Raw genomic sequence first — 17,366 nt, 5'->3', positions numbered from 1 at the left:
CCAACTAAACTGAAGTGAGCAACGTTTGCAATGTGTAACACACTGACCAGCAGCAACAGCAACAGAATGAATGAATTCCGCACTCGGCACACTCCCCTGTGCAGTTTAAGTCAACAGAGACACAGATAGACACACTCTCAAACACACACAACCCCCAAGCAAGCACAGTGTTTTGCCGTACGACCAAACGACTTTGCTGTTGTAGCTCTAGCCGAGAACCGAGAATCATTGTTATTGTTTGTGTTGCCTGTCGGTCGGTTGTCGATGAGGGGAGAGATTTGCTGTTGCTTTTTATTTAACTTTATGAAGAAATACACACAAGCCCACTTGCCGAACGCCGAATACGCTCGTCTGTGTGAATATTTGTGAACGTGTGGTCGCTCAATTGTTATTGTTGTTGTTCATGCTGAACATGCATGAAAGTGGCATATTATAGATGGGAAATTCATACATGGCATTTTATATAAATATATTTGTATGTATGTATGATTATACTACATACACATGCATTTATGTTTGCTTTTGTTGTCTATGTTGTTATTTTTGTTGCTGGCGTTATATTACGGTGGCTGAAAACACTTTTAATAACAAGAAAAAACAACAACAACAAGAACGACATCTACAACGACTAGGACAACAAAAAAGGCGGTGTGTCGTCCTCAACATAGCAAAATGAACTCTTGTGCGGCTTAAATCTATTTTCAGTGTTTTTTTTCGCTTTCAGCATGTACACACACACACACACAACCACATCAACAATATAGTAAATCATTTATAGAGTGTTTGGAATATATTTTAGTGATTTATACAGTTGAGTTGGAATGTATAGCAAGAAAAATAAATTAATTAATTAAATGAAAATCTAAAAAAATCACAGGAATGTGTAGCTTCGCATGATATTGTGAAATTAATTTGTTCACAATTTTGACTATTCGAACTTGAACAAAGTTTGGAAGAAGTAATAAGATGTACAAAGTTTACGCACCAGCCGGACATTTGTAATTCGACGCCAAATTACCTGAAACGGATTTAGTCCAAAGAAACAATATTTTGATGAGGCACATTTTTAACTTATTCTCATTAGCCATAAGGCTGAGGGTATAAAAATAATCAAATAGTTTTGCTATTTATTTACCCACAACTGCCAAAAACAAAATTATATTGCTAGTCATCAACGGTATGTTTTTGTATAACCACAAAAACACAAAATTGTTTAGTGGATTGAGAACCGTAAAGTGAGGTGTTTTTTTTTCTCAGCCCATTCTACTATGGTAAATCAAAATGTTATTGCCATTTTCTTTGGAGAGCTCTCATCCAGATATTACCACCACCAATAACGATATAGGCAAAACGTTATAAACCTTTCAGTTGTTGTATACTTGTCAGTATGTACAAGTGTATGTACATTGTTGTATAGTATGGCTACTTGTAAAAATGTTAGTCCTTATTGCGACACTAACTGTTATTAACGGTTGTCTGATTTGTGGTCAATACTCTCTACTACGATAATGACGACAACCACAACAACAGGTGTTTGTTTTTGTTTTATTCTACGCGAAAGACAGGTTCTTTGAAACAGAAATGCAATGTTGAGACGATATTCATTAGGAATTAGTTAATATTAAATATTTTTATGAAACAATATAATTACAGTGGGTACTTTAATAAGTAGAGAATTTTTATATTTAACATAAAAAAATTCTTTAATTGCTTTCCGGCATTGGTACATTATTCAGAGAACATGTCTTGTTAGGGGTTTTCAGGTTTTACTGTTGTTTTAATAATTATATAAATAGATCATCAATGTGCGCCAATGGAAAAACCATTTTATTTTATTTATTTTTTGAATTTATTGGAAATTTCCAAAATGGCATTATTATGTATAACCCATTGGCGTAGCTAATTTGACTCAATCTGGGGATACCTAGAATAATCTTATCATCCCTTCATACTAAACCAATTAACCTCATATGGGAAATCTGACAATAAGTCCCCATAGAAAGGTCATTGTACGCCCGTGGCTGTATAGTAATAATGAAATCTATTTCACCACATGTATCTTTCGTCGATTCCCACAATTGTTATATTTCAAATGTTTATAATTTCACTTTCTTTCAGGTCATAGCTAGATTTCACAGTCACCAAGAATTCTTTCCCGTTACCTTGGCCTTATGTAGTAGTTGGTTGTAGTGTTTTTGTTATAACAACAAATTTGCACTACTATTATTTTTTTATTTATTATAAATGAAGGTTGTAGTTATTGTTTCTGATACAAACATCAGTCATTTCTCATGAGCGTGTGTGTTCTGGAATATATTCACTCACAATCAGCGCCACCGACACCACAACTACTTTATCAACGGCCAGAACACCAACAATTATTTTGTCTTTTATCGATTTTATTTTTTTTTATTAATTTTGCTGACAAGTCTCAGTGCTGATATGTCGGGGAGGAGAATGTTCGAAGCAATGTTTTCGTCATTTAATAGCTATTTGATAAATGTAAGTTAATATTAAAGTGGCTAGGGGGTAGAAGGAGGCAACGTTGCTTGTGAACGTTCTAATATAATATTAAGCCAATAAACTTTAAAAGTCATTAACCGTAACACATTTTTAGTTAGTAATTTTTTATTCGTTTATATACTTACGTCAATTTATTAACTAATAACTACATCTTAATTTTTTGAGTAGTGAACTCTTGTGACCCTTATTGATGGAGGTTTGGGAAAAGTTTAGATCCTTTTTGCATTAAAAATATTTTTTTAATTCTTCAATTCGCCCAAAAGGCTAAGGATAACTAAAGCGAAGCAAGTAATGCTTTGTGATAGATAATACACCGGCAAATTTTACCTTTCTAGATGTTGTTTTTTTTTCGTTTTTTCGTTTTTTTTTTTTATTTAATTATTGTTTATTTCTTTTGAAAGTATATATCGTTAAAGTTCAAAATGCGGTGGATCGATTAATTAATGCGACCTGTACTTTGTATTCAACTTAACAACAACAGACGGACAGAAAGAAAGACGGACGGACGGGCATGAATAAATCGACTTAGAAAGTGATTCTATGCACATAATACCTCTTCCACAATGTGGTGAAGGGTATAAAAATACCTACCAAATTGAGCTATATGGGTCCTCAATTTGGCATAGCCCATCATATCCAAATATTCGGTAATTTCTACACGATATTATTGATATAGGTCATCCTTTATGTATAGACCCACATTTAACTTTGTCATCTACATTTCATTATATTGAGGATTTTGTACACATGTCTCACCCAACCATGCATTATCAATATAGGACCACGATTTGGAGTTTTGAGATTTTAGAAAACAATTTCCATTAAAAATGGTTGAAATTTGTATTTCGTGTGCATTATGGCTTACAACAATCGCTTGTTACAATTGTCGATATGGATCACCTTTTCCATATTTCCCCCCTTTATTCTTTATATCAGAAGTCTCGACAGTATAACATAGTTCCTCGTGGGGTGGGAGACATCATTGCCAATACTCGTAAATGTTAATTCTCTATTGAACTTATTATTATGAATTATGAATTATTAATAACTTAATATTTATCTTTTAGACAGCAATTTAATGTTTCTGATCGTCAGCTGTTTAAAATATATCTTTGAAAAATAATGTTTGCGCAGGTTCTCTTTTTTTAATATGCCCTATATAAACATCCCTACCATTTTTGTTTATATCAGAAGTTGTAACCATATTACCCTAGGTCATTCGCTAATAATTTCAAGTACTTCTCCAAAGTTCAGGCCGGCCGAGATTAATGCTTTTTTCACTTGTTTTTTATTAAATTCGAAAAAATCCTAAATTTTGAAAGCTTTTGAAGATGTAATCATCCTTTGGCTGATTATTATGCCGCGTTACTCTTATACGTAGGCTGACACATGGGCTATTTTTCTACAATACCCTCGTTGCAAATTTCCCAAAAAATTTACAATAATTAAAGAAAACCAGTAAGGAAAGTAGTAAAGTCGGACGTGGCCGACTATATGATACCCTTCACCACTATGGGTATATTAAACAGGACTATTAGCATGAAATTGGATGAAATAAAATATGTGATATTTATATAATTGTGAATCTACCTAGATCTATCCATAAAGTATGTAAATCGACATCAAACAAATATAAATAGGCCATCCGTTGGGTTATGTCGGCACTCCTAGAAAACGCAACTATATAATTTATGTTCAATTTTGTACGATGTGCAAACTTTGATGTCAATCTGACTAACATGAGGAATTTGATGCCCAATTTACTTGAAATCGGGCGAAAATATATATGGTGCGTCAATTACTTAAAATCAATCTATAATAAAAGGGGCTATATCTATCTAAATCTGGACCGATTTTCACGAAACTTGGCAGACATCATTCTAGACCTAAATGATTAGGCTGTACCAAATTTCGTGCAATTTTGGGACACCATTTACATGAAATCGGACGAAACTATATATGGGAGATATATCTAAATCAGGACCGATTTTCATGAAACTTGGCAGACATCATTCTAGGCTCAATTAAGTACGTTATGCCAAATTTCGTGCAAATCGAAGCATATATAGGGACTTTGGTGCACCATTTACATGAAATCGGACGAAACTATATATGGCAGCTATATCTAAATCTGGACCGATTTTCTCGAAAGTTGGCAGACATCATTCTAGGCTCAATTCAATCTATAATAAAAGGGGCTATATCTATCTAAATCTGGACCGATTTTCACGAAACTTGGCAGACATCATTCTAGACCTAAATGATTAGGCTGTACCAAATTTCGTGCAATTTTGGGACACCATTTACATGAAATCGGACGAAACTATATATGGGAGATATATCTAAATCAGGACCGATTTTCATGAAACTTGGCAGACATCATTCTAGGCTCAATTAAGTACGTTATGCCAAATTTCGTGCAAATCGAAGGATATATAGGGACTTTGGTGCACCATTTACATGAAATCAGACGAAACTATATATGGCAGCTATATCTAAATCTGGACCGATTTTCTCGAAAGTTGGCAGACATCATTCTAGGCCGAATAAGTGACCTATACGTTATGCCAAATTTCTTGAAAATCGAAAGATATATAAGGACTTTGGGGCACCATTTACATGAAATCGGACGAAACTATATATGGGAGCTATATCTAAATCTGGACCGATTTTCTCGAAACTTGGCAGACATCACTCTAGGCTTAATTCAGTACGTTATGCCGAATTCCGTGCAAATCAAAGATATATATAAGACTTTGGGGCACCATTTACATGAAATCGGACGAAACTATATATGGGAGCTATATCTAAATCTGGACCGATTTTTACGAAACTTGGCATACATCATTCTAGACCTAAAAGATTAGGCTTTACGAAAATTCGTGCAAATCGAAAGATATATAGGGACCGTATACATTAAATCGGTTAAATATATATATGGGAGCTATATCTAAATCTGAACCGATTTTTCCCAATTTCAACAGGGTTCGTCCTTGGGCCGAATAAGTGACGTATGCCAAATTTCATCCAATTCGGATCATAAATGCGACCTGTACTTTGTTTACAATTTAACATGGACAGACAGACGGACGGACGGACATGCACAAATCGACTTAGAAAGTGATTCTATGTATATTCTCAAAAGGAACCATGGGTCTATCTCGATTATTTTTGCCTGTTACAAACATATGCACAAAGACATAATACCCTGTACCACAGTGTTGTGAAGGGTATAAAAATATAAAGAATAATATGCCTCGCCCTTTTTAATTATTCTACAATTCTAAATTTTTACAATGGTATTGAGCAAATTATTCTTGCAGCAGCCCTTTAATAACTATTAATAAATACCTCAACTTTTCAAGAGATTGAAAGCTGTTTATTAAATATTAAATGCCAAGTTATATATTTAATTTTTAAGTACTCGTTTTTTTATATTTTTAACATTTGTTTATAGATTCGATTGTCCGGACCAGTATGCCGTTATGAAACACATTGTAAACTTGTAACCCATTATTTTCAATAGAACAGCTTGTACCTGATTGTACTAATCTAGTAATTAAATGTTTCATATACACATTTTTTGTCTGTTAAATATTATTGTTTGTTCGAACTACATATATATTTAATAAAAAAAAAATTAGAACAACTTCAATAGAAATATATACAAAAAATTGTATTAATAAAATAGATTTTCTTTTGTGTGCATCAGACATGCAATAAGCCCCTTTATTGCATGCGTTGTTTTTTGTGTTCGTTATTACAACAATAACAGCAAGAGCAATACTAGTAATTCAATTATTTATTAAAAGCTGTTCAATGTAAAGGTCATGATCGATCAAATTTACAATTGTTAAGGGCATCTCTTGTTGTAAAGCAAACGAATGCCATAAAATGATGGCTTTGGAAAAAAAATGAAAATATGATTTTGTTTTTTTCGTTTCTATTTTAAACCGCCAATTTGTAATACTAAATGACTCTTAAAGGAATATTAAATTGTTAGTTAGTTATATATTAGAAAAAAGTCTCATTGCATTTTGATAAAGTCACAATGACTTTAGTTTAGAATAAATCAAACAATAAATTGTAGGAAGAAAACAAATAATAGTATCAACTACGGAATTTGCATGCTATTAGATTAATTAGTTATATTGTCAGATTTACATTATTCACTTAATAAAATTCAGTCAATGGAATTTAAATAGATGTGTATTGCAGTATAGTTAAAAAAAAAAATAAGAAAACAACTCATTCTATGTTAGTAATTTGCTATCAGCATGACTTTACATTTATAATGTAGTTACCATTTAATCATTTGAATTTCCTGTCTCATTGATGCATTTGACAAATATTTATACAATTTGTATCAATGTTATGCTTGCATATATTACGGATTCGAACATGATATACAATATTATATATTCTCTATATCTCACAATTGGACACTTTGAAAATTCTTGGTTTTACTTTGCAATCAACGTTTCTCAAAAAGTGGAATAAGGAACATGGTGATCATAATCCTCATATACCACAATTAAATAATGACCATATTAGTTCTGTCATCCTATCTGTAACATCTCCAAATGTTGCTGTGAAAATCTATATAATTAAATTTGTACATAATTTTAAGTCGAAGATTGAGAATATAACTGATCCTTCCTCCTTTAATGCAAATATAGTCGTCATTATAGATGAAAAAAACAAATCCTGTCTAATGTGGTATAGGGTATAATTTTGTGAAATTATCCCGAGTTTGATTCTTTCTTCACAGTTCTGTTTTTCCGTTTGTACCTCATCGAAATAATCATTTCGTATTTCGTCGTATTTTGTCTGCTGGCAGTTCCACGTTTAGGCATAGTTCCCATATAAGGGTACCCCCAATTTTCAGCATTTTTAAGGTTTTTAAGCGGGTCATTTTTACCGAATTCTTTAAAATATGGTACATTGGGTTTTATTGGTTATTAAATTAAAACTGAAAATTATAATATAGGTCCATTTTTTCTGGTAGCCCCCATATAAAAGTACCCCTTCAAATTTTGAGTATTTCGACGGTTTTGAGCGTGTTTAAAAACCGAATTCCCTGTAATTTGGTATTTTATATTTGCATTGGGTGTCAAGCCTCCCTACAAAAATTATTTATATTGGTCCCCTTCTGGGGGTAGTCCTCATATATCCCCTTTTTATATTAAAATTGTTAACTGATTTCCTACATAGTACGGAATTCAAAGACGATTAAGTTGATTTAGCCATCTGTAGTAATCATTCTTCCTTCGGAGGATATCGACATAACAAACTAGAACGTCGGCACGCATTAAGGAAATTTGAGATTTCCGAAAAACGCCTCATTAAAATTGCTGAAATCTGTATTTGGTGTCTTTTTAGTGTATACTCATGTGTATATAAATTTCGTATATGTTGTTGCTAGCCCATTGACTATCTATACCTGATTTTTAGTTCAAAAAACCTCTTAATTACATTAAATGTTTTGTAAATGGCTTTATTTAAAAAAGAGAGCGATATAATTATATTAAAAGATTACAAAATTACAGTCATTAAGTATTTAACTTGTTAACACTGATATAACAATATAAAAAAAATATTATAATAAAATACATATATAGATATATTGCAACTCATCCTCATCTACATTAATATCATTCATGATGACACAATGTCTGTGTCAGGTTTAAACTTTTTAAAACAAGTCTTTCTTTTTATCGAATAGTCTTTCCCATTGCTTAATTTTATTCATTTCCGGCAAATCGATATATTTCAATTCATCACTAATGTTTAAACATTTATAGACATCATCGGATTTTTTAATGGGATCCCATGTGAGATTTTCCATGCCAGGTATGTCATTACTGTGTGGTTTGCCAGTGGTGGCGAATTCCGTCCAAATACCCACCATGCGTTCAATGGTTTTGTATTCGCGACTCTCCTTTGGCATACGCTTAGCCAATATGTTCCAAAATAGATAGGTTAATTCATCGGCATGGCTGACACCCTTGATGCCACGGCCGAAACGCATAATGCGGTAAGGGTTAATCAAATCTTCGGAATCGAAATCAAAACGATACAAATAGATGGGTGAACCGGCAGTGTGATTAAAACGTAATTGCAAAAAGCGATGCATGGGGAATAGGAAGTAGGCGTAGGAGCACATCTGGAAAACAAGTATTTATTTTTTTTACATATAACTTTTGTTACAGATGTTTACATACCTCCATATAATTATCCAGTGTGGGCGATTCACCATCAACATGTGCTTTTTTCAGTATGGCCGCCCTTTCCAGAGTCTCAGGGGCACTGCGCTCACCATCAGCCAATTCGCAAGGCACATAATTCACACATGTTTCCAAGTCCTTAATTAATTCTGGATGTTGTTTACCAACTGAAATAAATATGAATGCATCAACAACTGACTCCAATTCGACACTCCTCCAACTTACTAGCTCGGAAAAGTAAACCCTCATACGAAGTGTTACCAATCATTGTGGGTATGGAATTTCCCCAAGCGGTCTTGATCATTTCCCGAACCGGTTTGGGTACAACACAATCAGCTGTCTGGTATGGTTCCACGGTTGGTCCAAATGGAAACATGACCTGGTTTTGCATTTCTTCGGGTGTTAAGACGTGAGCCTCTTCCCTAGTCAAATCATAGGGATTGGCTTTCATAAGGAATTCCAAGACATCTTTATCGTTATCTTCTCCTTTGTATCCCAGACGTTTGGCAATGGTTAAAGCACGGAGTTGGCAATCAGTAGATGCCCATGAACATATGCTATAACCAGACATCATAATACCACGATGGAACAGACCACGAGTCTGTTCAGTTATCATCATGTAATGGGTGGAAGCACCACCAGCACTTTCACCAAAGACGGTGATGTTATCGGGATCACCACCGAAATTGGAAATATTACTTTTCACCCACCTTAAGGCCATTACTTGATCCTTTAGGCCTGCATTACCGGGTACGTTGAGATTTTCCGATTTTAAGCTAAGGAAACCTTTAAGAAAAAAATATGTAAATCAAAAATCTATCATTACAATAATCTGGCAGTTTAACCTACCCAATACACCCAAACGATATTGTACTGTTACCAAAACCACAGGCTTCTTCATGAAATAGTCTGGGCCATACCAATTACGATTTGCTTCTCCAAAAATAAATCCACCACCGTGAATGAAAACCAAAACGGGGCGTTTTTTGTCCGGCTTCAACTAAATTAAAATTCGGCTCAATAAAAGTTACTTGACAAATAAGATTTTTGTTTATTACTCACATCATTGCAATAGACATTTAGATACAAACAATCCTCCGAACCAGTTGGTTTACCACTGATAAAATCTGTTTGCACCGATCTGTTAGGTCCACCACAGCAATCGCGTACACCTTCCCAGGGTACTGGTCTTTGGGGTGCTTTGAATCTCAACTCACCCACGGGAGGTTTGGCATACGGAATACTTTCAAAACTGTAATACGAATCATCGTAGACAGTCATACGTTTAACACCTTTTATTTGTCCATATTCTGTATCGACAGTTTGTGTTTCCGATGTTGTTAAACGGTAGTTTGTATATTTATTGACAACACATCTGAAAATAAAGAATCAGTGAATTATTTTAAAGTATACTTTTAGGCAAATGTATTAATATTTTATTTGAAGTAAGGCACAGTGTTTCAGAGGGTGTAAAAATATACCCTACACCACACTGTGGTACATGGTATTATGTTATTGTGCATATGTTTGTAACCGACAAAAGGAAAGGAGATATACACATGTTTCCTTTCTAGAATATGCATAGAATCACTTTCTAAGTCGATTTATGCATGTCCGTCAGTCTGCCTGCCTGCCTGTTTGTCCATATTAAATTGTAAACAATGAAATTTAGCACAGCTCATTTACTTGGCCTTAGGACCAACCTTATTGAAAATGGGAAAAATTCTTCCTTCGATTTGTACGTAATTTGGCATAGCGTACTGAATTGAGTCTGGAATGATGTGTGCTAAGTTTCGTAAAAATCAGTTCAGATTTTGATATAGCTCCCATATCCTTATATATCTTTCGATTTGCACGAAATTTGGCACTGCGCACTGAATTGAGTCTAGAATGATAAGTGCTAAGTTTCGTATATATCGTTTCAGATTTTGATATAGCTCCCATGTATATTTTCGTCCGATTTTATGTAAATGGTGCACCAAAATCCCTATATATCTTTCGATTTGCATGAAATTTGGCATGGCGAACTAAATTGAGTATAGAATGATTTGTGCTGGTCGGCCCAGTCTGACTTTGTTACCTACTGATTTTATTTGATTTATCTACAATTTTAGATAGACTTTCGAATTTAATAAAGAATGACGTTTGTAATGCTGGGCTTAAGTTTACTAATATGATTTAATTTGGACATAACGAAAACCTAAATATTTACAAAATAGGGTTCCGTTGTATGGTGACAAATATTGATCAGGCAGACATAAATGTTTAAATCAACATAAATTTTAATTCTGATCAATAATATATGTATTTACTTTATGGGATCTCCGGTGAATATTTCGAGGTATTGCAAACGAAATGACAAATTTAAAATATAGTTTCTACGATTTTTACAATACATCAAAGTCATTTTGAAATAATAATCCCAAATCTGCAAATAGTAGCTAAACGCATTCTAAAAGTTCTAAAGATGCAAATTATTTTTATGTTTTCTTCCAGCTAAGCTATTAAAAAATTTTGCAGGTGGAATAATTAAAATCTAAACACATACCAGAATTTTAATTAATATTCAGTTGCTTGTGCTGTTTATTTAATTAACACATCTATATATTTCCATATATAGATTATCAATTAGGTTTTTGAAGGAACGTTGGAACGTTTATTGTATTTTGTTATTTTTATATAAATCGATATGTAGTGCATAGAATAATAAACAAAATATTGCAACAATTTCGAGTTGTCAGAGAATAAAAAAAACATACTGCGTGATGCTAATGCTCCTTTGCAAATATTTTTATTAATTATCTACTACAGATCCAATACAGAAGTATTGGATCTGTAGTTCTGAGACTTAATGTATGTTGTATAAAATTTATTCCACTGGCGCTTCTTATTTATTTTGCATACGTTTATAAACATGTTTATCCCTTATGTATTCTATGTCTTATAAAAAACAAAATATAATTAACAAATAATTATAATTTGATATTGCATTTTTTCCTCACAAGTTTTTATTTAATCCTCATCAATAAAGAAACAAAAACAAACAAGCAAATCATACATATTTATAAATTTTTCAAATGGGTGTGGTTCAGTTTGTTAAGTAAATTCATTCAATTCAAGTGGCATATACAAATTGGATGATGTGACTGGCGTTTGGTGTACATCATCCCCCGCCATCTATGTGAGGAGCAATAACATCTATTCGGACACACTCACAGCTTAGATTTTGAAATATGCAATGCCAATGATAATGACAATAGTAATAATAATAACAATAATAGTAGTGTTGTTGTGTTTGTTAGTTAACCAAATGCGTGGCCAGTCAGTAGCAACTGCAGCAAAGTGCATCATTGTAAATATTAACAAAAATTAATGCATGCATGACCGGTTGCTGGTTGAATTTAATATCATAGTGAGATTACAACAATGCTGTAATTGTTATTTGACAGTTGGATATTTTCTCCCTTTCTTCTCCCCTTTTGCATATTTCTACCTACATCAAATGTAGAACGAGGCACAGTTTTTATTATTTTTTTTTAATTTAATTTAAAGCAACGAAAAATGATATCATCTCAGTTGAAAATTAAAATATGCTTACTATTTCCAAATCTCAGAATTTTCAATCAGGGTAGAGTTGCAAAATTAAATTAATCGTACGACTTAATTCGCCATGCACTTTATCTTTTAGGTTATTGTCTTTTCTATTGTCTTAGATGAACATTTATTAATTTGTGTTTAATTCAAAACGTGTTTCTCATGTGCCTATGTGTATGGTAATTTTTAGCAAATTCATACTTGGCATATATAGATATTACAACATCAAACTGTTCAAAATTGAATTTATTATATTTTGCCACAAAAAATCAATATTACAAATTAAAGACAAAAACTGTCAAAAGTATGCCTAAATCATGATAATCGATGAGTATCGCTATTTTTGGGCAAGTTTTTTTTGCGTTCACTTTCGCCGTGTTTTAACTGGCCGTTTTGGTTGGAATAAACGACAGTTAAACACCCGATTAGTAAAGAGAGGATCAAAGTCGGACGGGGCGGTCTGAGTGATACCCTATATCAATATGGACATCGGAAAAAATTATATATGAATTTATATCAAAATCTACATCGATTCTCACAATATCCAATGGGATATAGCATTGTTGAGAGATGAGATACATAAAGTAACCTCGTATACATTTCAGCCAACTTTTTATTTCACAAAATATGGAAACCATTCTTAAATAAATTTGCAGTACATATTAAACATAAACATATCGTTGGTTTGCGGACGCGAACTTTCTTTTGTGACACTATTTCAATAAGAAAATATAAACAATTGTGATTAAATGAAACATAAAAATAGTATAAGAGGTTATCAGGAGTCTGACTGAGAGTTTTATAGTCTTAAGCAAATAACCATCACAGCCAGTCACACACACAAAATAAACAGCTGCGAAATTCAATACACAAAACGATAATGCAACTATAATTTTAAATAAAAAAGGAACTATCCTTAAAAAATATGGTATGCTAAGTCAGCCATGCCATTTACAACACATCACAGTCATGGCAGGTTTTTTTATTACAAATATTTAGTGATAATTACAGTACTTAAAAACATAATAGACATGGGTCTATGTTTCGTTGCCTTGTTTCAAATGATTGACATCCAAATTAGAAAAGAGAATTTATTTAACATAATTATCAACATACATGGATATATGTGTGTATATTTGTAAAATATCTTGTAAATTGTGTAAATTATTCGTTTCCGTGTCTTCAAATTAGCCACAAATTTTAATATGCACCCAAATTACATATTTTTAATTATATTAATCTGTAAAATTTTACGCATTTTATTATGCTGACACGCAATTTTTGTTTTTGTTTTTTGAGGCATCTAAAGTCCATTGGACTTGAATAACATGTTTACAAGAATTTTGAAAGAAAGGTTGTTTACCTTTCAGTTAAAATGTGAAAAATACGGAATTTAAAGATTAGGCTACAAACTATTGCTTTCAGGCTATAAAGATCCCAAATTGTACATTGCAGTCAGTTACAGTCGAAATTGCTTATAATGACGATCAAGGGATCGTCGAAATTGATGGCTATAAGCGATAGTAGAGAATTTTAGGGCGCGAGTTAAGAGAATTGCTGTAATTAACTATGTTACCAACAAACTACAGAAATGAGGCACTTACAATTTCTATTCTACGTTGATTCAAAATAATAAATCGGGCGAACTAAGGTCTACACGAATTAAGCTCATGAAAAATGTATTAAGTCCATTTTCACACTAAAGTAATTTCATAAAATAATTAACATGAAGGAATGCACTCTTAGATCAAGTTCCCTACGACAGTAATCAAAAACCACTAAAGTCGGACTGAGCCGACTATATCATACCTTTCACCATTTGGGTGAAGCAACATTGGAAGGAACATTGACATGAAATTGAACGAACTTAAATAGGTGATTTTTATCTATATCTAGACCGACTAACATCAGTCCATGCATATACCATTCTGCAACCTAGGTTGGGACAAATTTATTTGAAGCAAACTTAATACACGCTTTTCGGCATACCACACTCTTCAAAATTTAATCTCAATCAGACACCTGTTCGATATATATATATATATATATATATATATATATGAAAGCTATATATGCATATGAACCAATTTCAACAAAAACGACATTCTAATTTCAACTTGATACGTTGTGCAAAATTTCGTGTCAATCTGAAAAACATTAGAGGCTGGTGCATCGATTTCAACGAAACTCGCCAGAGATTAATTTATATTAACTTCAGTACATTGTTCAAAATTGTGTGCCAATCGGAAAAACTTTTCGTCTTTAGTGCACCATTTACATAAAATCGGACAAAAATATATACGGGAGCTATATTCAAATCTGAACTGATTTTCACGAAACTTAACACACATCATTCTAGACTTAATTTAGTACGCTATGCTAAAATCCGTGCAAATCGAAAGAAATATAGGGACTGTGGTGCACCATTTACATTATGTCGGACGAAAATATATATGGGACACATATCTCAATCTTAACCGATTTTTCTCAATTTCTATATGGTTCGTCCTTTGGCCAAATAAATGAGCTGAGCCTGTTTACAATTTAATAGACGGAGAGACATGCATAAATCGACACAGAAAGTAATTCTATGCATATTTTCAAAAGAAACCATGTGCCTATCTCGTTTCCTTTTGCCTGTTACAAATATATGCACAAAGACATATTATCTTATACCACAATGTGGTGAAGGGTATACAAATTGTTCACTGATGAACTCGATCGAAGAACTTATAATTTCGTGTAATTTGTTCCATGAAATCACTTTAGTGTGTCCTTCGACTTAGCATATATAATCTTTAATTTTAACTTCTTAAAATTTGTATAAACAGTTAAAGCTCTCCTAAGTGTAAAATATGTAGTCCATTTTTTATAATTTTCGTACTAATTTATAACATTTCCAGTATAGTAAGCATTTCCATATATATATAGTAAAGTTACATACTAAATTTCAGAGTTCACTACCCGCCCAACCGAGTTAATATTTTCGTTGACAATTGCATTGAAAACATTGCAAAATTTCATCGATGTCAATGTGTGTATCATGTAGGGTGACATATGATCGGATTATTAAATTGCGCTTTTCTTCAATACTTTTTTATCATTTATTTTGGTTCAGTTTATTTTTGTTATGTTTGGGTTTGTTGCAAAATTAAAAAAAAACGAAAACGAAAACGAAAACAAATTCAATTACACTCAATTGTTCAGCAGTTGTTTGGATACAAACATGTCATGTGCATGACTCACATTCCAATTCAACTTCTTGATCATGTCATTGCAGGCACTTTGAAATTCTTGAGACAAATTAGCTGTCTGTTTTGTTTATTGAAGGACCGTTACAACTTAGTGGGAATTAACTTCATACTTACTTGATTTTCCATGAGAGTTTTTCCATTTGACTAACTTTGAAATTCATTTTGGATGGTTGATGAATTCAATTCTCTGCCTCGAAATAGTTGAAACTCACAAGCTCAATTACGGCCTGTCTAAATAAGAGTTCTTCTTGTGAAGTATTCACTAGAACTTCCGGAGAAATAAATAATGAGGATATCTTTCTGTGTTGTTTTGTTGGAGATCAACGGGAATGTTTTTGGAAACGAAGCGAAATTAATTGCCAGTGAGAAGCCGGAGAAATAACAACTGCAACGCACGAATTGAAGATCGAAACTGAAAATACAATTTTCGAATAGCAACAAAGCAACGTCTGTATGAATATTTTTTTTGCAAATTTTGAATGAAAAAAGTGGCAGCAAAAATGATACGACAACAACAAACTGCAGCTGAACGCAGGCGCAGCGTCAGCGTCTGGCAAAAAACATCAACAAACAAATCCCCAAACCTCTGCTGGAGCCACCGGCCGGCCGGTTGGATCGTCCATTCGTTTAGTATGAGCTGTTGCGGCTTCTTGTGGTGGCGTTTGTGTGTTTTGAATGTGTGTGCGGGCCAATGAATCTTGTACGCGCGACGTTAATCAGTAGCAGCAACAAAAACAATAGAAATGACAGAAGCACATCAAAACAAAGATGAAAACAATTAAGCCGTATCTTTTCGATACAAAAGTACCCTACAAAAGTATCTTCGCCAACAGAATTGTGAGATGTGTGTTGCAGTGTTGCATTACTTAGAAGTGTGAAGTTGAAATGGGTTTGAAGAGGAAATTGTAGAGAACTATTGGAGTGGACACTAAATGGAATATTAATAGATTGTTCAAATGACAAAACAAAATATAAAAAATAATTTAAAACCCCCCGAAATGTGTTCACTTAAATCGATGCATTTATAAAATAGGGTTATTACTTTGGTATCTCCAAGAACATTGTAAGAAGTCAATTGGGTGTGAGAAAAAAATTAGTAGCCGATACATGTACGTGAAATATAAAAAAAATATATTTGTTTTTATTTTTCTTTTTATGTCGTATGATAAAGCTTCTGAGGCTATGTTAACTCAGAATCGATATTGATTTTCGGATCGTACTTTTGAAGCATATCCTGCAACCTCTATGTAGTCATTTTTAGTTAACAGTAATAGTTAAAAACATTTTGGACATATGTTGGAGCATGTATACAAGAACTTTAGTATTTTTTTCTAGTATTTTTTCAAAATATTTATTATTTTAGCAGCAACTTGCATGGTCAACTTGCAAAACATCGCTATTTCGCATATTCGCAAAACACTTCACGGAATACATAATGAAGACAACCACCTCCCCAAACCATATATGTACGTCAAAATCGTTTGGATCATCTTCAACACATTTGGCTAATAAATAGGGAAATTTCGTTTTCAAAAAAATTTGTTAAGTGAATTTAATTGTCATTGTGGACTGCATTTCTGGAATTGTTTTGGCACAACAAACATTAACAAGCTAATTTTAATTTGCATATTTTTATAGTCTCCCATTCGCAATTTTTTCTGTTTTTTTTTGTATTTGCTTTTAATCGCACATTTGTTTAATGATTTATTTCTTGTTTTGTTTCTGTAGTTCAATATCAAGTGCCGGTTTTTTGTTTGTTTGTATGTTT

General features: G+C 32.9%; 1 protein-coding gene across 1 annotated transcript; it reads right to left on the bottom strand.

Moving 5' to 3' along the window:
- Positions 1-8,218: 8,218 nt before the first annotated feature.
- On the bottom strand, positions 8,219-15,759 carry LOC133330664 (esterase B1). Its single transcript, XM_061539075.1, has 6 exons — positions 15,713-15,759; positions 9,813-10,125; positions 9,600-9,750; positions 8,976-9,536; positions 8,748-8,917; positions 8,219-8,689 (listed from the first exon to the last, which is right to left on the bottom strand). The coding sequence occupies exons 1-6, from the start codon at positions 15,757-15,759 to the stop codon at positions 8,219-8,221; spliced, it is 1,713 nt and encodes a 570-aa protein (XP_061395059.1).
- Between the last annotated feature and the right edge of the window lie 1,607 nt (positions 15,760-17,366).

This window comes from Musca vetustissima, unplaced genomic scaffold (assembly GCF_032173495.1).
Source record: "Musca vetustissima isolate MV318-11 ecotype Yass unplaced genomic scaffold, APGP_CSIRO_Mvet_v1 utg2684, whole genome shotgun sequence".
NCBI lineage: Eukaryota > Metazoa > Arthropoda > Insecta > Diptera > Muscidae > Musca > Musca vetustissima.
This window is presented reverse-complemented; position numbering and strand designations above follow the sequence as displayed.

Bases quoted from the DNA above. Each gene is read 5' to 3' on its own strand.
- LOC133330664 (XM_061539075.1), bottom strand. From the start codon at position 15,759: ATGAATTTCAAAGTTAGTCAAATGGAAAAACTCTCATGGAAAATCAA. The intron at 9,751-9,812 runs GTGAGTAATAAA...ATTTTAATTTAG, and splicing joins TAAATGTCTATTGCAATGAT to TTGAAGCCGGACAAAAAACG. The intron at 8,690-8,747 runs GTATGTAAACAT...CTTGTTTTCCAG, and splicing joins CACTGGATAATTATATGGAG to ATGTGCTCCTACGCCTACTT.